General features: G+C 32.6%; 2 protein-coding genes across 3 annotated transcripts; both read left to right on the top strand.

The window, feature by feature from the left end:
- Positions 1-204: 204 nt before the first annotated feature.
- LOC107458966 (ABC transporter G family member 29) lies at positions 205-13,181 on the top strand. 2 transcript variants are annotated; one of them, XM_052252016.1, is made up of 23 exons: positions 205-399; positions 500-955; positions 1,818-2,027; positions 2,113-2,197; positions 3,175-3,334; positions 3,435-3,511; positions 3,618-3,671; positions 3,746-3,836; positions 5,228-5,529; positions 8,561-9,159; positions 9,230-9,390; positions 9,487-9,593; positions 9,679-9,832; positions 9,922-10,062; positions 10,132-10,307; positions 10,397-10,729; positions 10,808-11,098; positions 11,190-11,273; positions 11,362-11,495; positions 11,590-11,817; positions 11,909-12,080; positions 12,301-12,555; positions 12,640-13,181. In XM_052252016.1, the coding sequence occupies exons 2-23, from the start codon at positions 606-608 to the stop codon at positions 12,910-12,912; spliced, it is 4,437 nt and encodes a 1,478-aa protein (XP_052107976.1). In that variant the 5' UTR covers positions 205-399; positions 500-605; the 3' UTR covers positions 12,913-13,181. The 2 variants fall into 2 exon arrangements, with proteins under 2 accessions (XP_052107976.1, XP_052107977.1); XM_052252017.1 differs by lacking the exons at positions 12,301-12,555; positions 12,640-13,181 and having other exon boundaries at positions 11,775-11,817; positions 11,909-12,047.
- Positions 13,182-14,536: 1,355 nt separating this feature from the next.
- On the top strand, positions 14,537-21,848 carry LOC107458967 (ABC transporter G family member 36). The gene is made up of 22 exons (XM_016077180.3): positions 14,537-15,037; positions 15,884-16,093; positions 16,175-16,259; positions 16,360-16,519; positions 16,611-16,687; positions 16,760-16,813; positions 16,903-16,993; positions 17,079-17,380; positions 17,463-18,061; positions 18,160-18,320; positions 18,408-18,514; positions 18,606-18,759; positions 18,855-18,956; positions 19,061-19,224; positions 19,313-19,645; positions 19,729-20,019; positions 20,115-20,198; positions 20,298-20,431; positions 20,526-20,753; positions 20,846-21,017; positions 21,111-21,365; positions 21,451-21,848. The coding sequence occupies exons 1-22, from the start codon at positions 14,658-14,660 to the stop codon at positions 21,721-21,723; spliced, it is 4,416 nt and encodes a 1,471-aa protein (XP_015932666.1). The 5' UTR covers positions 14,537-14,657; the 3' UTR covers positions 21,724-21,848.
- Positions 21,849-27,179: the final 5,331 nt, after the last annotated feature.

Here is a 27,179-nt window from a genome sequence, read left to right as displayed (position 1 = left end):
TGTAAATGTTAAAAAATTTAAGTGATTATTTTAAAAAAGTATTAAATGTGTTTTTAAATTATATAATAATACTTGATCGCCTCGGTGTTCCCTCTCTTTCTTTTCCTATCAATTCATCACTTTTGTATGCATCTATAATTTATTTATTATAAATAAATATTCATTAAGACTTTGAGTCCAAGTCGTTTGTCATTTGAAGTTGTTTGTGAAAACAGAAAAAGCATGAGAAAGAAAATAAGAGGCAACACATTCTCTAAGAAGGAAGTACTGTTTCAAACTAGAAAAGGCCACACATAACTTTTCTAGTTTCCAACTCTAACAAACTAAACCTTCCCTATATTAACCACACAAGACATTACTTCTCTATCTCCTTCTTGTCTTCTCTTATTCCAATTCAAAGTATGTATTCTCACTATAAATCTTCCTATTCTGTTATTTAGTTATGCTTGTTTTGATGTGAATCATGAATAAAGTAGTTTTTATTGTTATGTATATATAGGTTCTATACTTCAACTCTGTTTTCCCCTGCTTCAAAACAGGGGAAGAAACAGGACAACTCTGTTTTTGCCGTCTTCGATATCGAGTTAAGAGGGAAAGGAAGCAAAATGGAGGGGAAGTTAACAAGAACCATAAGCAGGAACTTGAGTAAAACAAGTTGGAGAATGGAGGAAGTGTTTGCGAGCGGCCGATATTCGCGAAGGAGCTCGAATGTTGATGAAGATGAAGAGGCTCTCAAATGGGCTGCCATAGAGAAATTGCCAACCTATGATAGGCTTAGAACAAGTATCATCCAAACTGCTTTGGAAGAGAATGATGATGCCAAAATGTGGCACAGGGAAGTTGATGTTCGGAAGCTTGATATGAATGAGAGGCAACAAATCATTGACAAGATTTTCAAGGTTGCTGAAGAAGATAATGAGAAGTTCTTAACAAAGTTCAGAAATAGAATTCAAAAGTAAGCTCTGTTGCTATCTTTCACGTTTAATGTTCAATATAAAATTATTTAATTTGTATGTAATCCATATAAAAGAGTTTTAGATGTATAATTAATAGTAAAAATTTAATAATTGAGAGTCATTAAATGACAATTTAGTCAAATCTATTAAATTATTTATTGACTCTTATTTATCAATTTCACATCAAGTTAACTGTACTTGTGTTTATACCATAATCAATATCATATATTATTAGATAATATAAATAATTAACTTTTAAATTTATTATTTAAAAAATTATTTAAACTATGATTATTGTTAAATAATTATATTATCAATAGACCAAAATTAAATTCATTAAAATATTGATAATCTTAAAATACTTATTATTAACTAGAGAGGTTTTTCAACGAAGTACACATGAACATTGAGTTTCGTGGCAAGCTTACAATCTTACACCATTAAAAGTCTTAAGAATTATAGTTTGAGACTTAAAATTTCAAACTTATGGGAACAAAATCCACATAGATGACCGTGAAGTCGTGTGAACTCTTTTCAACTAGTTTCTGACTTGCAGAAATATAATACGAGTTATTAAATTTTCAAAATTTTACCTTTTTTACCACGTGTAAAGAAAGACAACAACATTGAAGATTTGTTTATGATTTAGATTTGACTTTGAGTGTGCACGTGACTTGACTTCTTAGTTATTACCAGATAGATGTCAATTGCATGTGCATGATTTTTTCAACATGAATGGAACATAAAAGAGTATGTTTTCAAGAAAGATATATATCTTTATTCATATGATCGAAAATAAAAATTATTAAATAATTTAATATAATTGATTAAATATATCAATATCTTAATTACTAATGGCAGGGTTGGAATCAGACTTCCAACAGTGGAAGTGAGGTTTCAGAATTTGACAATTGAGGCTGATTGCTATGTTGGAAGCAGAGCCCTCCCAACACTACCAAATGTTGCATTAAACATTTTGGAATCTGGCCTAAGTTTATGTGGGATTAGAACCACAAAGAGAACAAAGCTCACTATTCTTAAGAACGCTTCTGGCATTATTAAACCTTCTAGGTATGATCACATCATTATTTTTGTTTTGGAATTATATCATCTAGAAATTTTTTCAAGTTAATATTTTTGTTGTTATTGTGTGTAGGATGGCCCTTTTGCTTGGTCCCCCTTCTTCAGGGAAAACGACTCTATTACTTGCATTGGCCGGAAAATTGGACACTCACCTCAGGGTACCTTCTTATCCCATCATTTTCATTACCACACAATATAACTTTATGGAAAAGTCTAGGGGACCAACAACTTTTGTATTTTCTGGCCAGCATTTAACCATCAAAACAAAAAGTGATAGATCTCCCACTATTAGATATCATTAGATGTAATCTCACACCATTAAAAACACTATTAATGGCCAATTGATGGTTACAAAACACCAAAATTACTGACCCCCTAGCATTCCTCTAACTTTATATATATTTTTCATAAAAATGCTTCTTATACACTAAAAATCACAATATATTTATGTATATTTATACATATTAATTCATATAATTTTCTAATTAAATAAATAATTACCAAAATAATTAAATTTGCAAAGCTGCCTTTGGTTTTGAAAATAGAACAAGACAAACACTGAAAACAAGACACTAAAGATAGAGCTATGAAAATTTAGCGTTCTTATATTTTGTTTGGTGATAAATTAGAACAAATTATGAAAATCTAATTTATTCTTATTTTTTATTTAAAAAATTTGGGACGAAAAATATAATAATAAAAAATATAATTATAAAAAATTAACAAGAATAATGAAAAAAAATTAAAACATAAGTTGTACTTCTTGTTAGTGTTTTTGTATCTTTTTTGTTAAGATAGACACAAAATACACTAATTCGTAGTTATGGACACAATATCTCTGTCCATGTCTCATTTGTCAAATACGATTTTATGTTTCTATATCTTTGTCTTAGTGTCTCATGCCTGTAAACAAGCACAACTCAATATATAAACAATTAAACTTGTTTACAATATAGTATACTGATTTTTTAGAAGATGTCAAATATATATCTTTATAGATAGTGACTGATTTTTCATGCAAAATAGCATAATTGAAGTGATGTTGGTAACATGATTTTATTGCCCTAAAAAATACTATTTTGTTAACATGAGGAATTGAAGAAGAGTGATGTTTGTATTGGTTTGGATGAAATAGGTAGAAGGTGAAATCAGTTACAATGGACACAAGCTTAATGAGTTTGTTCCTAGAAAGACTTCAGCATACATTAGCCAAAATGATGTGCATGTGGGTGAAATGACCGTTAAAGAAACCTTGGACTTCTCAGCTAGATGCCAAGGGGTTGGAACTCGTTATGGTAACTTAATTAACTAACAAACAATTTCATATTAAAACATGGGTTAATAATGTTCTTTTGTATTAACAAATTTAGCTTTATTGTTTAATTGTTAACATAGACTTGTTATCCGAGCTTGCTCGAAGGGAAAAGGAAGCTGGCATATTTCCAGAGGCAGAAATTGACCTTTTCATGAAGGTGCCATTAATTTGAGTTATGTACTAATTAAATATTCATAGTTATAAATAATTTCATGCATTGTTTCTTACTATATGGAATATATTTTTCATGCTTATATATTTAGGCTACGGCACTAGAAGGAACAGAAAGCAGTCTCATTACTGATTACACTCTCAAAGTAAGTGAATTCTACTATGACAAATTACATTAAATTCTACCATGCATGATTAAGGATTTGATCATGTTATGCAGATATTAGGCCTTGATATTTGCAAAGATACTATTGTGGGTGATGAAATGCAGAGAGGTGTTTCCGGTGGCCAAAAGAAGCGTGTAACAACAGGTTTTTCTTTTTTCTTTTTTAATTTAAAAAGTCAAAATAATATTTTTTATTTTCCGGTTCAACAATTTTCTAGTCATATTTTAGTCTTCTCTCTCTCTGCTATTTTATTTTTATTTTTATTTTTAATCCAAAAGCTTGCCTCTATCCACGTTTGAATAGGTTTAGTTTAATTTTATACACTCATCATCAGATGTAATTATTAATTAAGAAAGAAAACCAAAAGAATTCTTCTTTATTGAAAGGAAGAAAGAACCATTCAAAGGTAATTAGAGCTTGTTGCAATAACTTATATATTAAGAAAATGAGTCCGGCCAAATAATACCTTGATTATGCCATGAAGGTCTCTGGTGACTAAAATTATAGTGATTAAAGATGACTTTTTGTTGATCAACAAATACTTTATTGACATCCGGTGGTGTTGGGTAATGTAATAAGAGAAGTGTTAGGATGAATTACAAAAAAATAAATGCATGCTCAAAAATTGTTTTTTGTTCATGTGGGTCATTAATTCATTATTGAATCTTCGCTCCTGTTTTGATTAATTTTGTTTATTTTTTTAAAATGGTATAATAATATGTAATTCACGTTTATTTAAAAATAATATAAAAAACTATTTGAAATTATATTTAAATTAAGGTTTAATTACTTTGTTGGTCTTTATAGTTTCACAAAATTTTTAATTAGGCCCTGTATTTTTTTTTTAATTGAGTTCTTGTACCAAAACTTTTTTTAATTGGATCCCTACATTTTTTTTTCTTTTATTTGGATTCCTGCACCAATTTTTTTAGTTGGATCTTATAAAATTGAGTCAATTGGTGTCAAGAGAGATCTAATTAAAAAAAATTGGTGCATGGACTTAATTAAAAGGAAAAAAATATAGAGAACTAATTAAAAATTTTGCAAAACTATAGGGACTAACAGAGTAATTAAATCTTAAATTAAATATTATTTTAAATATAATCATTTAGATATAGTTTGAACATATATAATTTAAATTTTAACATTTATATTTAAAATTATATTTATTAATTTAAATTAAATAGTGTATAATTTTAAATTATAAGTTAGTATATGTAAATTATATTAATTAGTTTATTATTAATTTTAAGGATAACTCATTAAAATTAAACTTTGAAAAAATTATTTCTATTAAACATGAAAATTCTACCATAATTTTTTATGAAATATTCAAAATGTAACCTAAACCATATAAAAGTTCCAACGCCGTTAACAACAAAAATAATAAAAAAATAATATAACTAACTTACCATTTTTTAAAAACGAATTTGATTAAAAAAATATTTTAAAACTAATTTAAAAAATAATAAATTTTCAAAACTAATTTGATTATTTTATAAGTTGTTCTTGAGATGTCTTTTAATATGTTACAGGAGAAATGATCGTTGGGCCCACAAAAACACTATTCATGGATGAAATATCAACAGGTCTTGATAGTTCAACAACATATCAGATAGTAAAATGTTTGCAGCAGATTGTACACATAACTGAAGCAACCATATTCATGTCTCTCTTACAACCTGCTCCTGAGACATTCGATCTCTTTGATGATATCTTCTTAATATCAGAGGGTCAAATTGTTTATCAGGGCCCACGTGAGCATATAGTTGACTTCTTTGAATCATGTGGATTCAAATGTCCTGACCGAAAAGGAACTGCCGATTTCTTACAAGAGGTAATATATCAATTATTATCATAATATAACATTCGAAAACTTTTAAATATATCGTTATACTGTTTCAGTAATTTTTAATTATTAATTTTAGGATAAATGATTTGATTAAACCCAATGCATTTTAATATGTCTTAAATGTTCCAAACTAAAAAATACAATACTAAAGTTTCAAATTATATTTCTATATAAATCGAATTGAGAGAATTTGATTTAGCGTACGTAGTAAATCGAATCTAATTGATTCGAATTAAGTAAAAAACGTAATTCAACTGAAATCGAATTAAATTAATTTGATTTAACGTTCTCCTACTAAATCGAAACAAATGGGTTTGATTTATAAATAAACGTCGATTTACACATGCACCAATATTAGGGTAAATTGAAACTAAATGTTATAAAAACGAGCTCATACATAAAATTTTGTAGAAGAGTGAGATTCAAAATGGTTAGTAATGAGAGTTTTGTAACTCTTGTGCACTATAGAGGGTCAATTAAGAAGAAAACGCGATCGGGAATTAAGTTCACTAACAAGGACCCGTTGAGTGTTTTTTTCAAACCTTCGACCAGAGACTAGGATTGTATGGCGTGAAACAGGTGGAGAAGTTATTCTATAGAATTCCGATTTTCGTGTTATGCGATAATGTAAAGTATGATTCATTCGTTATTAGCAGTGACGAAGATATGCAGGTGTTGTTTCATTGTCGCCATCAGTTTCCTGAGGTTAGGACTCCGGAATTGTTGGCAAAGCTTGTGGATGTGGCATCTAGTTCTGGAGGTTCGAATAGAAATCTGCACTCCACAGGACATCTAGCCAGCTCTAGTGCCATGCCTGTTAGATCTTCGTCAGCAGTGCCAGTGATTGCACCCGAGCCAGATTTAGTGGCTTCACCATTTTTTGCCGTTAATCTGAATCATATTTGTGATGCATTAGTTGGTGAGGCTGGACCGTTGGGAGAGAGTGCTTTCGCGGCGCCCACTTCTCCTCAGTTTGTTTCGGTTTTCGGAGAGGTTGGAGCACCCGATGGGGTTGAGGATGCATTGCATGATGATGATGATGATGATGATGATGTGGAACCCGCAACGATTGCTGATGATAGCAACAAGGAGACACCACGTACAACTCCACATGTGGGTGGGGGAGCATCTAGTTCAGGTACTAATCAGTACCCCCCGCACTTCTCCACGACTGGAGGAGCTGCAGTGGACCAGCCAACTTGACGACATTCTGTTCGTCACATGGCACATGCACCTGTATAGCCATGACAATGCAGCAGAACCCCAATTGTACTGACCCATGTCCTCCAACCTGGCGACGTACGACAGCCATCGGATGTGGAGGCGGGCACCTGACTTGTCCCCAAACAGCTGCGTCGATAGGAGTATCATGATGTAAGCACGGGCATACCTCTTAACCGTCCCTTCATTTGCCCCTGTGGAAGCTCACTAAACGTCTCCTCAAACCATGTGCACTTCACTGTGAACTTGTCGATGCAGTTTGCATGAGGCAATACCCCGAGCAGCTCCTCAAACCACACCCATGGTGGTCGGCCACCCTCTATATATTGTGGAAAGTCTGTCAGGCATCCGCTAACATATTGACCATCGATCGAGAGACCAAGGTGGTACGCTACATCCTGTAGGGTTATCGTGCACTCTCCAAATGACATGTGGAATGTATGCGTCTCAGCACGCCACTCTCTACGAAGGCGCTGACCAACGGCTCGTCCAGCCGAAACCAACTCTCGGTCAACCTTGCAAGATGGTACAGACCAGTCATCTGTAAGTAAGGAACGATCCTATCATCCAACATCATACCGTGCTGCCGTCTCATGCTGTTGATGCATCGATGGGGCTGCATAAGAATAGAAGATGACTTCTCACATTCGTCACAAAAAAATCTCTCAATGAATCAAAATTTCTAGTTATCACAGACATTGCATGCCATCACTTTGCAAACATTTTTTCAATGAATCCCTACCAATCTTTTATAGATAAAAACACTAACCACTACATTATTCATGATCCAATTCTTCGAATTAACAAAAAAAAATACTAATATGAGATAAAAGCATGTTCTTTTTATTAACAAATATAAAAACCTATACTAAATCCTCTTCATGACTCCACAGCTAAACCCTATTCTATAGTTAATGACTTACTAAGTCTGACATGAACTAAATTCAAATATCTATTTATGAATTTATTTTAAAAATTCCACACTAAGAGTTCTAACTAACTACTAATTTATTTTTTTAAAAAATAAATATTAAAAAACACTAACCTCGAGGTGGACGGCTCCAGCAATATGCGCGACTCCATCTAGTCGATACAGACGATTCGGGTCGTCCTCCATGCATGCAGATTCGGTTGTTTCCGAGTTGCTTTCAGAGAATTTCGGAACTGGATGGTGGGGTTGAGCGTGGGGTATGAGGTTTCTAGATTCAAATCAACTGATTTCGATTTGTTTATATAGCAACGATCCAAAAAAATCGAATCAATTAGATTCGAAACATGCTCAACGCCAAGTACATGTAAATCGAAACAAGTAACTTCAATTTACAAAACCATCAAATCGAATCAAGTGGTTTGGATTTGCGTCGGACTTGAAATCCGTTGGCTAAATCGAATCGTATTAATTCGATTTATTCAATTTCTTACCATGAACGTAATTCGAATTGATTTGATTTGATTTGATTTTCATTCAAATTCCTTTTTCACTTAATTCGAATCAATTGAATTCGATTTACTACGTGTTAGGCTAAATTGAATTCACTCAATTCGATTTATATAGAAATCATCTTTAGGACTTTGACGTTGCTTTTTTAGTTTGGAACATTCAAAACATATTAAAATGCATTGAATTTAATCAAGTCATTTACCTTTAATTAAGTTTAAATTAACAGATACAACAACCATAACAATCTGCTATATAAATCAAACAATGTAATTGTGTCTTATACTCTTATCATATTCATATTTAGTGCAAGACTATTTTTGATAAATATTAAATATGTGAAAGTTATTCAAATAGGTGACATCAAGGAAGGACCAAGAACAATACTGGGCAGACAGAAGCAAAGCATATAGATACGTGACAGTAAGCGAATTCGCAAACAAATTCAAGAACTTCCACGTGGGCATGCAACTGCAGAGTGAGCTGTCTGTTCCGTACGACAAGTCGAAGGGACACAGAGCAGCTCTTGTTTTCAAGAAATACTCTGTTCCAAAAATGAAACTGCTGAAAGCATGTTGGGACAAGGAGTGCCTTCTCATCAAGAGGAACTCTTTTGTTTACGTCTTCAAGACGACGCAGATTGTCATCGTTGCTGTCATATCCGCAACTCTCTTCTTGAAGACCACAATGCACCGAAGGAATGTGGACGATGCTGTTCTTTACATTGGTGGAATCTTGTTCACCATGACTATGAACATGTTCAATGGCTTTGCTGAGCTTTCACTCACCATTAAGAGGCAACCTGTGTTCTATAAGCACAGAGATCATCTTTTCCATCCTGCATGGACTTATACTCTCCCTAACTTCCTCTTAGGGATCCCCATTTCTCTCTTTGAATCTGTTGTTTGGGTTCTTATTACTTACTACACTATTGGCTTTGCACCACAAGCTACTAGGTATACTCACTCTCACCTCTCTATGTCATGCATTATGGAGTTTTGAATGTTATAAAATATTTTCTTGTAGGTTCTTCAAGCACTTGTTGTTGGTATTTCTAGTCCAACAAATGGCAGCTGGAATGTTTAGAGTAATTTCTGGAGTTTGTAGAACAATGATTATTGCCAACACTGGTGGAGCCCTCATGCTGCTTCTTGTATTTTTACTTGGTGGTTTCCTCATCCCAAAACGTGGGTAACTTATTATCCAAACTTTAACATAAATGTATGTTATGTGTTTGAAGAAAGTACTCACACACTTATCATATTATCATTAATCTTTAACAGGTGACATTCCAAAATGGTGGATATGGGGCTACTGGATTTCTCCACTGACATATGCTTTCAATGCATTTTCTGTGAATGAAATGCTTGCTCCAAGGTGGAATCATCCGGTAATTAATTAAGTTTCCCCAAAAACTATGAACATTATTTGGTGTAGCACAAATTGTTTCTGACTTTACTTTCACTGCTTTACAGTCCTCAGATGGTTCTCCCACATTAGGTGCAAAAACATTAGATACATTTGATGTTCCAGATGAGAAAAGATGGTATTGGATAGGTGCAGGGGCTCTTATTGGTTTTGTAATTTTCTACAACATTCTCTTCACTATTTCACTAATGTACCTGAATCGTAAGAACTCATATATCCTCATCAATATTTCTAGCGATTCTTTCATTTTACTCACTAACTATTCTTATTGGTATCATTTGGCTCACTAGCTATTGGAAACAAACAAGCAACTATATCTGAAGAAGAAGCAAGTGAAATGGGGGTTGGAGGAGACTCCAAGGAAGAACCAAGACTTGCAAGGCCTGATCCCAACAAAGAACCATTGTTTGTTGCTGATGGGAATAACACAAGTAATAAAACTTTTAACTTGTTAATTATGATTTACCTGATAAGCATGCTTGATCATACTTAATTGTCAGGAGAAGTGGCAATGCAAAGAATGAGAAGCCAAAGTGATCCTGGTGGATTGAAAAAGGTTGATTCATCATCAGTTGAGTTAGCAACTGGAGTTTCTGCAAAAAGAGGAATGGTTTTACCTTTTCAGCCACTTGCTATGTCTTTTGATAGTGTTAACTATTATGTGGACATGCCTGCTGTAAGAATCCCCATTAAACATGTTCATTTATTTTAATAACAAATTTTTCATGGGAATCATGAAGCCAGATTTGATCATAATTGTGATAGGAAATGAAAGATCAAGGAGTGACAGACCATAGGCTACAACTGCTTAGGGAGGTAACCGGTGCCTTTAGGCCTGGAGTTCTAACTGCTCTTATGGGAGTTAGTGGAGCTGGAAAGACAACTTTGATGGATGTCTTAGCTGGAAGAAAGACAGGTGGATATATTGAAGGAGATGTCCGAATCTCTGGATTCCCTAAGAATCAAGAAACCTTTGCAAGAATTTCAGGGTACTGTGAACAAACTGATATCCATTCACCCCAAGTTACAGTCAGAGAGTCTTTGATTTTCTCAGCCTTCCTTCGGTTACCTAAACAAGTTAGCAACCAAGAAAAGATAGTAAGAACACAAAGCATTATATCTATTTTGTTATTCTCTTAATAAAGATATTCTTACAATGGTTTAAAATGTTTGTAGACATTTGTGGATGAAGTAATGGATTTGGTTGAGTTGAATAATCTCAAGGATGCAATAGTTGGGCTTCCAGGAGTTACAGGGTTATCAACAGAACAGAGAAAGAGGCTAACAATAGCAGTTGAGCTTGTTGCTAATCCTTCAATCATTTTCATGGATGAGCCTACATCAGGTCTTGATGCAAGAGCAGCAGCCATTGTTATGAGAACTGTCAGAAACACTGTTGACACAGGAAGAACAGTAGTTTGCACAATTCACCAGCCTAGCATTGATATCTTTGAAGCCTTTGATGAGGTACTAATCAACTTCAAATTTTTCACATCTCTTGTGTTTCTCCTTATCTATGTATGTTACTGACATTTATACATATTTCCTATTCCATAAGTTGCTATTGATGAAGAGGGGAGGACAAGTGATCTATGCAGGACCATTAGGAAGAAATTCCCACAAGATTATTGAATATTTTGAGGTATCACCATAATTAGATAGTATATAAAAACATCTCTTGTTAAAAAAGGGGCTCAATATCTGATTTCATGTTTAAACATTTCTCAAAGGCAATTGAAGGGGTCCCAAAAATTAAGGATAAGTATAACCCAGCAACATGGATGCTAGAAGTAAGTTCCATAGCAGCAGAAGTTCGTCTCAGAGTGGACTTTGCTGAATACTACAAATCATCATCCTTGTATCAGTAAGTATACAGATTAAATAGCTAAATTATTAGCAACTTGACAGTTGCATATACATTTTTGGAGCAAACATTTATATATATCCTTTATGAGTAGGAGAAACAAAGCTCTTGTAAAGGAGCTAAGTACACCTCCTCCTGGAGCAAAAGATTTATATTTCCCAACTCAGTATTCTCAATCCATATGGGGACAATTTAAGTCCTGTCTATGGAAGCAATGGGTTACTTATTGGAGGAGTCCAGATTATAACCTTGTCAGATATTTCTTCACCTTGCTTGCAGCTCTCATGATTGGAACAATATTTTGGAGAGTTGGAAAGAAAAGGTTGGAGATGCCTTTTTGTGCTGAACTCTTCACTCATATGTCTTTCATTTCAATTAATATGATTATTATATTTTGCTTGTCATCTATGCAGAGAGACCTCTGGTGACTTGACTAAGATTATTGGAGCATTGTATGGTGCTGTTATTTTTGTTGGTATCAACAACTGTCAAACTGTTCAACCTATAGTAGCTATTGAAAGAACAGTGTTCTACAGAGAAAAAGCGGCTGGAATGTACTCAGCTTTACCTTATGCTATTGCACAGGTCAGAAGATGAATTATTTACATTAAAGAACCATATTGTTATTTATTTATTTTAAGGTAAATACTCAAATACATACAATTATTTTCATATAAAGTTGATAGTTGGAAACCGGTAGTTGAACATGTCAAATTGTTTAATAGTTTTGAACTATCAAGTTCATACTTATTTGAATGTAGTATCTGTTACTTATTATGGTGATATTGATCTCTCATTATTGTAGGTGTTTGCTGAAATACCATATATACTTTTTCAAACTATATACTACTCACTCATAGTGTATGCTATGGTGAGCTTTGAATGGAAAGTGGAAAAGTTCTTGTGGTTCTTCTTTGTGAGCTTCTTCACCTTGTTGTACTTCACATACTACGGCATGATGACTGTTTCCATCACACCAAACCACCAAGTAGCAGCAGTATTTGCAGCAGCTTTCTATGGAGTCTTCAATCTCTTCTCAGGCTTCTTCATTCCAAGACCAGTAAGTATATACCTTTTTCCAATTCGGTAATTCTTCAAAGCATGTTATAATCTTCTTGCTAATCTAACAACTGTGGCATTACAGAGAATTCCTAAATGGTGGATTTGGTATTATTGGATATGTCCAGTGGCATGGACAGTGTATGGATTAATTGTGTCTCAATATAGAGATGTAACAAAAGAAATTCTTGTGCTTGGGACAAATAATCACACTGCTATCAAAGACTATATTGAAGACCATTATGGATTTAAATCAGATTTCATGGGACCTGTTGCTGTTGTTTTGGTTGCATTCACTCTCTTTTTTGCCTTTATATTTGCCTACTGCATCAGAGCACTCAACTTCCAAACTAGATAAGAGAAAAGGATTGATGGAACAATCTAGAATTCTTTTAAATCATTGGCTGATTTCTCTAGCTTTTCTTGCAGAATCAAAATGAAAAATTTAGTTGTCATCTTGTCTAGTGGTATAAATGTAAATCATGTGGACATATGTGTAATTTTGTTGTGTTGGTTTGGTTTGCTACACCTATATATATAGAAATATTATGATAAACATGCTTATCTTATATCATAATTGATCAGGAGATGAAAAGTTTGATATATAAAGTGAAGGGGTTACATACAATCATTCTTTTTCTCTTTTATTTAATGAAAATGTGTCATTGTATGCAAACAAAGTCAAACTCTTTTGAGAGAGAGTCTTATAATGTGATCTTCTTCTCTATTTTTCAAAAGGCAATCATAATTCTTGGCTTGAAATTAGTGTGTAGAGCCAAGTCAACAAGACATGTTTTACTGGGCAAGGGTGATGATTTATTATTAATTATTATAAAATGAAATTCTAGATGAATTGTAATAGCAAACGGTTTAACTTGTCAAGGTCAAATTCTAGATGAATTATGCTGATCTGTTGTATCATGCATAGACAAAATAAAAATATCTAATAAAGAGGCTACAATTTTCTTTGGTCAAAGTTTTGAACCTTCAACACTAGTAGTGTATGCAACTGTTCCCTCTTGATACCAACACCGTTTTTAGTATTTATGAACTGTCAAATGGAATATATATATTTGTTTATTGTCGCTGTTCCGTTGTCATAACGCATTTCCACGTTTTGACTTAACAATATTATATCACGAAATGGCAAAAACGTCAGACCATATAATTAATATAGTGAAAATGAAGTACGTAACTGACAATTAATGTGAATTTGACCAACTTGTATATTGCGGTGCTAATCTAAATCATAGGTACTTTAGAACGGGCTACTAGTACTTCATGCTTCATTGAAATTCCTTTAAAGTGGAATTTTCGTTGAGTTCAATTAATAATATCCATATCAAATCCAAACTAAATAGCGGAAACATTCAAGTCATTAATTCCTTAGTCTCTTATCCTTTAATTTGATGAAATATTCATAAATTTTTCTCTTCTTCAAGTTCAACCCACGCCAAAACTACTTAGGGTGTCATTAGGGTATAATATTCCCCTCATCACATGATTCATGATTCATGATGAATATAAAAAGCTATATCTTATCTTATTAATATATAAAAAAAATTAAATATACACATATTGAATTTATAAAATTGCTACATGTCCACTAACTAGGAAGACCGATGAAGAGGAACTAGTCATGTAGAGACATTCAATGTTCATGACCGAAAACATAAAAATAATTATTATTTAAACAACTATATACCTTAATACTTTAAATTACCTTTTATTATATATAAAATTAGATGACCATAATATCTAAACTAACACTAAATAATTTCATAATTTTTAATTAAAAATATTATTAGTCTCTTAACCATTTTTTGGTTCCAACCCACTTGTTGTGTATTATATTCATCCGAACGAAGACCGATATAATATAATAGATAAAATGGGTCCAAGTTTTGCATTTGAATAATATAATATAATAATACACATAAGTTACGGCTTAAGACTATTCTGTGGCACCTCGCTCGGTGTTCTCTCTAATAATATATATTCATATCTATCTTCACAACATGAAGGAGTAGAAGAAGAAAACCATGAGAATAACAAAGAGTAGTTAGTGAAGAAGAAAAGGATTGGAGAGAAATTAAAGAAAAGATGGAGGGGGACATAGCAAACTTACCGAGAAGCATAAGCAGGAGCAGGAGCAGGGCGAGTTGGAGGGATGAAGTGTTTGCGAGCGGCCGCTACTCGCGGCGGACGATGAGCGTCAACCAAGACGAAGAGGCTCTCATTTGGGCTGCCATAGAGAGGCTGCCCACCTATGACAGGCTAAGGACAAGTATTTTCCAGACTGCTTTAGACACCTCCGCCGATGACGCTGCCGCTGCCGCCGCTGCCGCAAGGTTGGAGCGCAGGGAGGTTGATGTGAGGAAGCTTGATATGAATGAGAGACAACAGATCGTTGACAAGATCTTCAAGGTTGCTGAAGAAGATAACGAGAAGTATTTGATCAAGTTCAGAAACAGACTTGAAAAGTTAGTTCTACCACTTCATTCATCCTTTTATTTTTATAAAATATTTTTTTTATGATATACTTAATATCTGTCTTTAAGGTAGAAGTTAACTTTTCTTAACTTTAATTTGAGTTGGACCTTATTGTTCTTTTCTACACATTATTTTTTACTAACTAGCATGGTTATTTATTACTAAGAGAGCAAAGTTAATTCCTTTCAACTAGCTAGGGTAGAATTTGTATACATGTCATATTCTAACAACAATATAATAATTATTACTAATAAAATAGAGAAACGTAGTTTTATATAAAAGAAAATAGAAAAAAAATTTCACAAATAATAACCGGTGATTATCATAATTCATGGTATTGATCTGCCATCTTCTCTTCCTTCTATATATAATTACAGAACTTAAAAAAATTGCGCTCGCTAAAATAAGTTGTTGTTTTTATTGTTTATAAAGATACCTTTCTTGTAGTCACCAAAAAAAGATACCTTTCTTCTAAAAAGAGAATTTTCTAATATTTAACTAAAAAATAAATGTTACTTGTTCAAAAAAAATTCAGAAAATCTATAAACAACAAAAATGAAAGATTTGGATATCATTACGATTTTGACTTTGGGTTTGGACACAACAAAGCTAAGTTAAAGGTATTCTCATACCAGCGGCTGTTTTTGTCATTTCTTCCTTAATTAATGAACCCTGATAGTGTGCTTAATCGAAGGATCATTAGCCAGCAAAGCAATTATGATTAGATTAAGCATTGACCCTGATTGTTACCTTTCATATAAGTTATTATTTACAACTGTAAAAGTAATGATAGTAGGCTGGTAAAGAAGTTGTCTAAGCAAGAAACGTTATTGCAGGGTTGGAATCAGGCTTCCAACAGTGGAAGTGAGGTTTCAGAATTTGACAATTGAGGCTGATTGCTATGTTGGAAGCAGAGCCCTCCCAACACTACCAAATGTTGCATTGAACATTCTGGAAGCTGGCCTCGGTATCTTTGGGGTTAGTACTACAAAAAGAAGAAGGCTCACTATTCTTAAAAATGTCAATGGCATTGTTAAACCTTCCAGGTATTAATTTAACTAGTATGCTAAGCTTCTCAAGTTTTGTTTCTTATATATATACTTAACCATTATGATGGGTTTGTGCAGGATGGCCCTTTTGCTTGGTCCACCTTCTTCAGGGAAAACCACTCTTTTACTTGCATTGGCTGCAAAATTGGACCCTGAGTTGAAGGTATATTTTTCACTCCTATCATATCATGCCATGACTCATGATGCTACTATATATTATGCTGATCATCAATTAACTATTTGGCTTGATGTGAATGAAATAGGTGGAAGGAGAAGTTACTTACAATGGATACAAGACTAAAGAGTTTGTACCAAGAAAGACTTCAGCATACATCAGCCAAAATGATGTACATTTGGGTGAAATGACTGTCAAAGAAACTTTCGATTTCTCGGCTAGATGCCAGGGGGTTGGAACTCGATATGGTAACTCGAATCAACTTGGTTTAATGTTTGTATAGATCAGGATCAATGTGCTCATACTTTTGGCTTTCTTTCTCTAACAATGTTATTACAGACTTATTAGCCGAGCTTGCTAGAAGGGAAAAGGATGCTGGCATATTTCCAGAGGCAGAACTTGATCTTTTCATGAAGGTACTATAATTTATATATCAATCATGTTATGTACTCAACACATATATTAACTATTCTTGCTTGTTTTTGTAGGCTACAGCAATGGAAGGAATGAAAAGTAATCTAATTACCGACTACACTCTCAAAGTAAGTGATTTTTTTTGTTAAAGAAAGATGGTTAAATTTCACTTTGATAATTGTGGTGCTTAACAACTTGATCATGTTATTATATATAGATACTGGGGCTTGATATTTGCAAAGATACCGTTGTTGGTGACGATATGCGCAGAGGTATATCTGGTGGACAAAGGAAGCGTGTAACAACAGGTAATAAGATCAAGAATCTATGCTATATATCCTTTGAAAACTTTGCAATCAAGTTAACATGTGTATATATGTGTATATGGAACAGGAGAAATGATTGTTGGGCCAACGAAAACACTTTTCATGGATGAAATATCAACTGGTCTTGATAGTTCTACAACATATCAGATAGTGAAATGCTTGCAGCAAGTTGTGCATATCACTGAAGCAACCATCCTCATGTCCCTCCTTCAACCTGCTCCAGAGACATTCGAACTCTTTGATGATATCTTCTTAATTGCAGAGGGTCAAGTTGTTTATCAAGGTCCACGTGAGCATATTGTTGAATTCTTTGAGTCATGTGGGTTTAGATGCCCTGAGAGAAAAGGAACTGCTGATTTCTTACAAGAGGTATATATATTGGTAACATTTGGATAATGCTTTTAAGAAAGATTGGATCATAGTGTGGTTAATTGTAGTATAATTTGTACAGGTTACCTCAAAGAAGGATCAAGAACAATATTGGGCAGACAAACACAGACCATATAGATATGTAACAGTGACTGAGTTTGCAAACAAGTTCAAGCAATTCCATGTCGGAATGCAACTCGAGCGAGAACTAGCTGTTCCATTCGACAAGTCAGCAGGGCATAGAGCAGCTCTTGTTTTCAAGAAGTACACAGTTCCAAGAATGAAGCTTCTCAAGGCATGTTGGGACAAGGAGTGGCTATTGATCAAGAGGAATGCTTTTGTCTATATCTTCAAAACCGGTCAAATAGTCATTCTTTCAATCATATCTGCAACTGTCTTCTTAAGAACACATATGCACCAGAGGAATGTAACTGATGGAACTCTTTACATTGGTGGAATCTTGTTCACATTGATCATGAACATGTTCAATGGATTTGCTGAGCTGTCACTCACCATTGCAAGGCTACCAACCTTCTACAAGCACAGAGACCACCTTTTTCATCCTACTTGGGCTTATACACTCCCTAATTTCCTCCTAAGACTCCCCATTTCTATTGTTGAGACTGTTGTTTGGGTTGGTATTACATACTACACCATAGGATTTGCACCTGAAGCTAGCAGGTATTATTCATTTACCTAAAAATGAAGTAATGTTATGTTTTATATAACTGATTGATATATATAATATTTGATGCTAACTGCTAAGTATGCTTTTTCAGGTTCTTCAAGCACTTGCTATTGACCTTTGTTGTTCAACAAATGGCAGCTGGGTTGTTCAGGCTCATCTCAGGAGTGTGTAGAACAATGATTATTGCTTTTACTGGTGGACCTATGATGTTGCTTATTCTATTTTTACTTGGTGGTTTTATCCTTCCCAAACGTGAGTAACTAATCTAAACTAGTTCAACTAACTAGTTAAGTTGAAAGGATTATGCTTCCCAAATTAAATAACTCTTGATTTTAACAGGTGACATTCCCAATTGGTGGGTATGGGGATACTGGATTTCACCTCTGGCATATGCTTTCAATGCATATTCTGCAAATGAAATGCTTGCTCCAAGGTGGAATCATCCAGTAAGTAGTGTAAACACACTATCACTAATATGAACATTTTTCATTAGAAATAATGCAAGAACTATTGTGACTAAAACTTAATTGCCTGCAGACTCCAGATGGTTCTCCCACAATTGGTGAAGCCGTATTAAACACCTTTGATGCTCCTAAACACGCATATTGGTATTGGATTGGTTTAGGAGCTCTTCTTGGTTTCACAGTTTTGTTCAATTTTCTCTTCACCCTTTCACTAATTTACCTTGATCGTAAGACCTCACACTCTAATCAATCTTAATTTCTATTTGATTACTTCTATCACTCACTCACTAACTAACTATCCATTTTTCAAATCTTTTGTTAGCCATTGGAAAGAAACAAGGAATCATAGAAGATGAAAGTGAAATGGAGGTTGGGGGAGACTCTAGAGAAGAACCAAGACTCGCCACGAGGCCTGATCCTAGAAGTAAATACCAAATTAGAAAGCTTTAACTGCACTTTTTTTTTTATGTAAAATGGAGTAATATGCTAAATAACCATGCTTGTCTTGTTTGGCATGAATCATTTTAGGAGAAGTGGCAATGCAGCGAATGATGAGCAGCCAAAGCGATGCTAGTGCTTCTGGAAACATTGAGTCAGCCACTGGAGTTGCCCCAAAGAGAGGAATGGTTCTACCTTTTCAACCACTTGCTATGTCTTTTGATAGTGTGAACTACTTTGTAGACATGCCACTAGTAAGAACCCTGTAACATATTCTGGTTTCTGATATAGCTTTAGTGTCCAGTAATGTAGGCACTTACAATGGCAATTTAACTCTGACAGGAAATGAGAGACCAAGGAGCAACCGAAGATCGGCTGCAACTGCTTAGGGAGGTAACTGGTGCCTTTAGGCCAGGTGTTCTAACTGCTCTGATGGGAGTTAGTGGAGCTGGAAAAACAACTTTGATGGATGTCTTAGCCGGAAGAAAGACTGGTGGATATGTTGAAGGAGATATTCGAATCTCCGGATTCCCTAAGAATCAAGAAACCTTTGCTAGAATTTCTGGCTACTGTGAACAAACTGATATCCATTCACCTCAAGTTACTATCCATGAATCTTTGATTTACTCAGCCTTCCTTCGGTTACCTAAAGAAGTCAGTCATGACGAAAAGATGGTAAACACTAAGCACTATATCACTTTTGTTATTTCCTTAATATTAGTGAAAGATCTTTCTTTAAATGGATTTTATCTTTGTAGAAATTTGTGGAGGAAGTAATGGACTTGGTGGAGCTGAATAGTCTCAAGGATGCAATAGTTGGGCTTCCAGGAGTTACAGGGTTGTCAACTGAACAGAGAAAGAGGCTAACAATAGCAGTTGAACTTGTTGCTAATCCTTCAATCATTTTCATGGATGAGCCTACATCAGGTCTCGACGCAAGAGCGGCCGCCATTGTTATGCGAACCGTGAGAAACACAGTTGACACAGGAAGAACAGTTGTGTGCACAATTCACCAGCCTAGCATTGATATCTTTGAAGCCTTTGATGAGGTACTAATCAACTTCAAATTTTTAATCTCTCATGTTTCTCCTTATCTATCTATGTTACAATATTTTTGACATCTATATACTTCCTATTCCGTCAGTTGCTATTGATGAAAAGAGGAGGACAAGTGATCTATGCAGGACCATTAGGAAGAAATTCCCACAAGATTATTGAATATTTTGAGGTATTACAACAAATTAGATATATGTTTTTTTATTGCATTAATTCTTGCTTATTAAAAAGAGGTTTCAATATCTGATTCTTGTTTATACATTGATCAAAGGCAATTGAAGGGGTACCAAAGATTAAGGAAATGTACAACCCTGCAACATGGATGTTGGAAGTAAGCTCCATAGCAGCCGAAGTTCGCCTTGGAATGGACTTTGCTGATTACTACAAATCATCTTCCTTGTATCAGTAAGTTTGCAATACAAGTAATCTAAATTACCAATGTAACAATGTTGTTGTTAAGGGGATTAATTAAGTTATGTGTGTTCTTATGATCGAGTAGGCGAAACAAAGCTCTTGTAAATGAGTTAAGCACACCTCCTCCCGGAGCAAATGATCTATACTTCCCAACTCAGTATTCTCAATCAATATGGGGGCAATTCACATCTTGTGTATGGAAGCAGTGGATCACTTACTGGAGGAGTCCAGATTATAACCTTGTCAGATTCTTCTTCACATTGGTCACAGCTCTCATGGTGGGGACAATATTTTGGAGAGTTGGCACAAAAAGGTTGGAGCTTTTTTCACTTCTGGAGTGAAATCCAATTTTTTCTTAGCTTCTGTTTCAAATAATTTTCTTTTTCTATTGGCATGTTTTCACAGAAATTCATCTGGTGACTTGAGCAAGATTCTTGGAGCAATGTTTGGTGCTGTTATGTTTGTTGGTATCAACAACTGTCAAACTGTTCAGCCTGTAGTAGCTGTCGAAAGAACAGTGTTTTATAGAGAAAGAGCTGCTGGAATGTACTCAGCTTTGCCTTATGCCATTGCACAGGTTAGACTAATGAATTATACATAAATTTTTCAATGTACATTCTTAATAATCTAGTAGAGATTATTATGCTTATGTTGCTATTTCTTGTTTCAGATGCTTTGTGAAATACCATATGTGTTTGTTCAAACTTCATACTATGTAGTGCTAGTGTATGCTATGGTGAGCTTTGAATGGAAAGTAGAGAAGTTCTTTTGGTTCTTCTTCATCAGCTTCTTCTCCTTTTTGTACTTCACATATTATGGCATGATGACTGTCTCCATCACACCAAACCAACAAGTTGCATCAATCTTCGCCGCCGCGTTCTATGGCATCTTCAATCTCTTCTCTGGTTTCTTCATTCCTAGACCAGTGAGTACCCTTTTCAAATTTGGTTACATTTAATACACTGTTAGTATATCAGCAAAAATAACTACTTGATGTGTATATATTTCAGAAAATTCCAAAATGGTGGGTATGGTACTATTGGATTTGCCCAGTGGCATGGACAGTGTATGGATTAATTGTGTCACAATATAGAGATGTAACAAAAGTTATCAATATTGTTGGAACGGGGACTAATGTTACTATTAAACAGTACATTGAAGACGAATATGGATTCAAGTCAGATTTTTTGGGGCCAGTTGCTGGAGTTTTAGTTGCCTTCACTCTCTTCTTTGCCTTTATATTTGCCTTCTGCATCAAAACATTGAACTTCCAAAACAGATAGAAATGCCAGGTTTTGGAGGATCATTAGTAATAGAGATACAGTGTAAATCATGTTGTAATTCTTGTAATAATGTTTGTTTGTTTGCTACCACTTCAAACAATAAATTACTCGCTTTTTATTTTGCAGTTGTAAGCAAATTTAGTTTCGTCAAACTATTTTTTTCTCTTCTTTTTGGTCAACTTTATAATTAATTTATTCATAATATTTGACAAACTATTATTACTTATAAAAAATGTCTTGTATATTTTTCAACTCTAGTCCACAACCTCACTACATTTACACACATAATACTTAGAATTCTATCCACTGTTTAGTCCTCGAATACATTCATTATAAGACAGAAAATAACCACTAGACCAAAGCCTTGTGTGTTTGTATGATAGGAGATTAAATTTTCTAATTCAAGTTTTTTTTTTTTTTTGTGGCTTGCTAAAGTTGGAAAAAATCAACCAAAAATACAAAAAAGATTTAGTTAAAATCAGCAAAAATTTGTTTTATTTAACATTTATTAATTACTGTAGCAATTAATAAATCATAAATAAAGTAAATTCTCACTATTCTTTTTGTCTCTTTAATATTACCGAAAATCAACCCACACCAAAAAAAAATCATAGAACAGAGCGGGGAGTGAAGAAGAAACGAATCTCACATACTCTCTAATACCTACAGCTACCCCTAATGCACCAATTAATTATTGGGTTACGCTAGTTCATCTGGCTTGCTGAAATTGGGCCTAACTGACTACCAAATTAAGCCCAATCAGGCCCAAAAGAAGAGAAATGATAATTGACACCTCCTAATTGATATATTTTTTTGTCTACGGTATCTCTTAATCTGACAGTCTGTTCTGAATTTCATTTAAGGGTCTGCCGCCAATCAATAGATTACTGTATGTATAAGAGCAGAATTTAGAATTCCAACACTTGTTTAAATAGACAAATAAATTGATTACTTAACCAACTCAAATTGATTCGAAACTAATATATCTAATATCTAAAATGTTTCACTCATATATATTTATTGAATATGTTTTAGAAATTGAGTTAAATATGATAAGAGAATTGTTAAGTCTATATCTAGCATTGACTAATAGAGAGTTATGAATTAGTTGAAGATGAAAGGAGTGAGGAGCACTAAAATGAAGAATGTGAATTGATAATTGAATGAAGAAAGAAAAGCGTGTGGTGTGCATTTGAATTGGCAATTGGCATGGCTCAGGAATGATGAGTGAATCAGTGAACATTGATGACCCACTTTTTCTGACGTTGCTTTTTAGGACGCAGCCACTTGAACGTGGTTTCTCACTGCCCACAAATCTTTTTCTATTAATATTAATATATATATTATAAATACATATATTAGATAAATTCTAATATTAAATTATTTTACAATTTTAAAATAGATCAAGTTCTTTAAATTATTAAAGTAGAAAAGTAAGGGTGTGGTTGCTTTTAAATTAATATATTGCTTTTCATTTTATCAAGTTCTTACTTTAAAACATCTTATTTTTCTTTGCAATTAAGCCCAGCATTTTATTCATGGACTTTTGCAATTGCTTGCTTCGCTTTTCAATTAAGAAATATCATTTTGTTTTAGACAACACGTGATGGGAATTTTTACTTCTTTACTTTCAAATTTCAAGAAATCAGTCAAAACCTCCACCGGATGCACCTTTTAATTAACATAACTTTGTATACATTATATTTGAAATTAAAAATATTAATAAAAAACAAAAAAAAAAGATTGTACAAATATAATTTCACTTTTTATTTTTAATATTAAAGAAGAAGGTGTATTTTGTTATATCGTAAAAATGACGGATATATTACAAAATTTTAAAAGAGAAATAAAAAAATTTTAAAGGTCAAATTTGAACATAAAAAATATGAAGATTAGTATTTGCATTTATAATTTTTTTATTTTTAAAATCACAAATCTAAAAATTAGAATTTGTATTTAAATTTTTTTTTATTATTTTAAAATTACAAATCTAAAAACCAAATTTGTATACTTATAAAATCTCATCATAAAATTTCATTATTAAATTTTTTATCTTCATATTAAAAAAAAAACACTCAACAACGAGCCATTTTAAATAAAATTAGCCCTATAATTTATCCTGATTTAGCTGAGACACAATTTTTAGTAAAGTAGAATATTGTCATTAATTTGTACTAATTTGTACTATTTGTTAGTTAAAAGGTTTGTGTTAATGATTCAATACTCTCACTGTTTTCTTTTAATAACTTTTATTCAAATTTCTTTATAAGGATTCAATAGAAGACATTCATCAGATGTTGAATGAATATGTTAATTTAATTTTTATATATAAACATTCATGTACTGCCTTCATTCATTAGTAAAGGAGGGGAGGAAAGAAATAAACAATTGTATTGAAAAATAATCATGCCATTATTCAGATTTTTCTTATTCTTATGAAATTAATTAAGTCATGTTCATTAGTAGTTATGTTAGTGTGCCCCCTTTAAAAAGAGAGAAACCTCCACCAGATACATCTTCTAATGGATTGACAATAAAACCCTTGGACACTAGTACCAATCTATCATTGCAAATAATAATAATAATAATAATAATAATAATAATAATAATAAATTTCAGTGCATTATTAATATAAAATAATTTTATACGTATATCTAATTATATATCTAATATTATATTTATAAAAATAATTATTTTTTTATATTAATAACATAAATAATAATTATTTAAAAAATAAATAGAATAAAATTATTATTTTACACTATAAATACATGATTCCAATAATAATGCAATCATTATTAAAGCAAAGAAGGGTGGGTATTAATAGCATTGTGGATAGGAGTGTTTAAATTTAAACCAATCTAAATTAAACCACTCATTCAATCCGATTTAAATTGAAAATGAATTAAAATTGCATTAATTTTGATTTGATTGGATTCTATTTTTTGTAAATCGTTGGGTTAAATTGGATTTTGCATCTATTTTTTATAACCGATCCAATCTAATTCAAACCACACCACACATAATATTATTATTTTATTATTATATTTACAACTTATAACATGTTCAATTTGTTATATATTTTTTTATTATTCATGTATTATTATTATTTAATAAATATTTTATGTTCAAAATATTATTTATTTATTTTAACTAACTTATAAATTTATTTTTATTGTTATATTATCGTTGGCTTTTTAAAATATTGTTAAGACTTGTTATATCATTGTTGATTATTTAAAATTTGATGTTGAAACTTGTTATATGTATTTAATTTTTTTATTTAAAAAACCGCAAATCACCGATCCAAATCGCTTGTAATCGGATCGGATCGGATCGGATCGGATTTCAAAAAAAAAATTTATCCAATTCAAACCGCACCGCACATAAATTAAGCATTCGAATCGGATGACTTTTTCTTTTAAAATCGAACCAAACCGTATCGCGAACACCCCTAATTGTGGATGTGATTAGCCATGTTAAATACATAACATACATGCATGATGCATGTGTTGATTAGGTCGCTTTCAGCCATATATCTGGTTCTGAATAATGAATAAATAGCATGAGGTTTTGGTTGGAAGTTGGAACATGAATTCAAAAGTGAGTCATTAGTAGCAATAAAATATGGTAGCCTCGATTGAATGGCCTACAAAAGTGGCCAAACTCCTCTGTTTAACGCTAATTTTAGAATTACTTGTCAAATTGCTATGAATTGAATTAAAATATCTCTAATAGTTGTATTCTTAATGACCACGTAAATCTCTGTACTTAAAACGTTAAAAGTTAATCCTATAAAAATATTAAAGGTGTTTGATTTTTTCTAAATAATGGTTGTTAATATCAATTTTAATTTGTGGGAAATTTGCATGTGATAAATGTTATTACCGCAAGCTGAAAATTGCACTTTCATTAGAGAAACATGGTGCTAAAATAATGAGGCTAATTAACTCATCGAAGGAAAGGATGACATTTACGAATAAAAGACAGTGTGACATATATATGAGTTACGACATACAATGTTTTAGGATTATACTCATAAAACAAGGTGAACCACTTTCAACCACCATTGTTATCACCTACAATTATATTTGGTCATGCTCATCTCTCACCTACCCAATTTTATGCCACAACATTATTCTCTCCTCTATTTCTCAGTCTTGGATTTTAATTCCAGGATGATTCTTTCCTCTAACCTTTCCTTTCGGGTTAAATTATGCTTAGACAAATCTTAGTATTTTGAAATGTTTAATGTTTAAACCCACTTGTTAGCAATAATATTCCATTACATATTCTATTCTCAAAAATTTAGAAGTGCATATATGCATTCCCCATATAGTAAATAACAATTTTTTTGCTCATTTTAGGAATAGCTTTAATAATATTAAAAGTAATTTTCACATTAGCACGCATATTGTCCATTATTAAAGATTAAATTATTGACAGGTCCGCTAGGGAATGTTGTTTGTTTGTAACTTTTATGTTCCGGTAATCACTATTATTATTATTATTATAAGTAACTTTACATTGATGGAATAAGCATAATACACGACAAGATTAAGATGGCAGGGAAACCAAAACACAGAACATTGTATTTTGTTTGCAATCTAAACCCAAAACCCTGACCGATTGATACGAAAGCTTTGCTCATTGATTGAATCTTATGTGAAGTTTTGTGAAAAGGACCTCACTCTTACAGTAAAATTCAGAATAATAATAATTAATTATTCTATTAGTATTTATAGTTTAATTAAAATTTTTAATTAGGTTTAAAATTTTGTATATTAAAAAATATTTAATAATAAAATTAAAAATAATATAAAATTTAATTAAAATATATATTTAATTAAAATTTTGATAAAATTGTAAGAACTAAATAATTAAACCTAATAATAATAATTAATCTGAGGATGGTTGCTAAACCAATTTGCATTAGGAACATATATATGGGTAAAAAACGTAAATAAGTCAAGGGAGCTGAGAAATTACGCAATCTGCTAAACTGAAAATTGCTTCACGAATGAGCCAAAGCACATTATATATAATTCGAACCAGGTTGGTTCGAATTACAAAAACACATAATTCGAACCAAGGTAGCTCGAATATTGATGGAACAAGTGATGCATGTAATTCGAACCTAGTTGGTTCGAACTAGGATTGAGAGTAATTCGAACTAGCTGAGTTCGAATTACACGTTTGGACGCTTCAGCAAGTAATTCGAACCTATTTGGTTCGAGTTAGTCAAAGTTTGCCTCGAATAGTAATTCGAATTATGCTGTTAAAAAATTAATAATTTATTAAAAAATTTATTAAAAAAAATAATAATTTAAAATTAAAAAATATATATTTTATTTCATACGTTAAAAAAAAGCTAACAAAATATTTAATTACGAGACTTTTTTAAAATATTAATGAACTATCAATTCGAATTCTATACAATACTTTTTTGTCTATTT

This window comes from Arachis duranensis, chromosome 7, assembly GCF_000817695.3.
Source record: "Arachis duranensis cultivar V14167 chromosome 7, aradu.V14167.gnm2.J7QH, whole genome shotgun sequence".
NCBI classification, from domain to species: Eukaryota; Viridiplantae; Streptophyta; class Magnoliopsida; order Fabales; family Fabaceae; genus Arachis; species Arachis duranensis.
This window is presented reverse-complemented; position numbering and strand designations above follow the sequence as displayed.

Bases quoted from the DNA above. Each gene is read 5' to 3' on its own strand.
- LOC107458966 (XM_052252016.1), top strand. From the start codon at position 606: ATGGAGGGGAAGTTAACAAGAACCATAAGCAGGAACTTGAGTAAAACA. The intron at 9,833-9,921 runs GTAAGAACTCAT...TTGGCTCACTAG, and splicing joins TTCACTAATGTACCTGAATC to CTATTGGAAACAAACAAGCA. The intron at 10,063-10,131 runs GTAATAAAACTT...CTTAATTGTCAG, and splicing joins TGCTGATGGGAATAACACAA to GAGAAGTGGCAATGCAAAGA.
- LOC107458967 (XM_016077180.3), top strand. From the start codon at position 14,658: ATGGAGGGGGACATAGCAAACTTACCGAGAAGCATAAGCAGGAGCAGG. The intron at 17,381-17,462 runs GTATATATATTG...TAATTTGTACAG, and splicing joins CTGCTGATTTCTTACAAGAG to GTTACCTCAAAGAAGGATCA. The intron at 18,957-19,060 runs GTAAATACCAAA...GAATCATTTTAG, and splicing joins CACGAGGCCTGATCCTAGAA to GAGAAGTGGCAATGCAGCGA.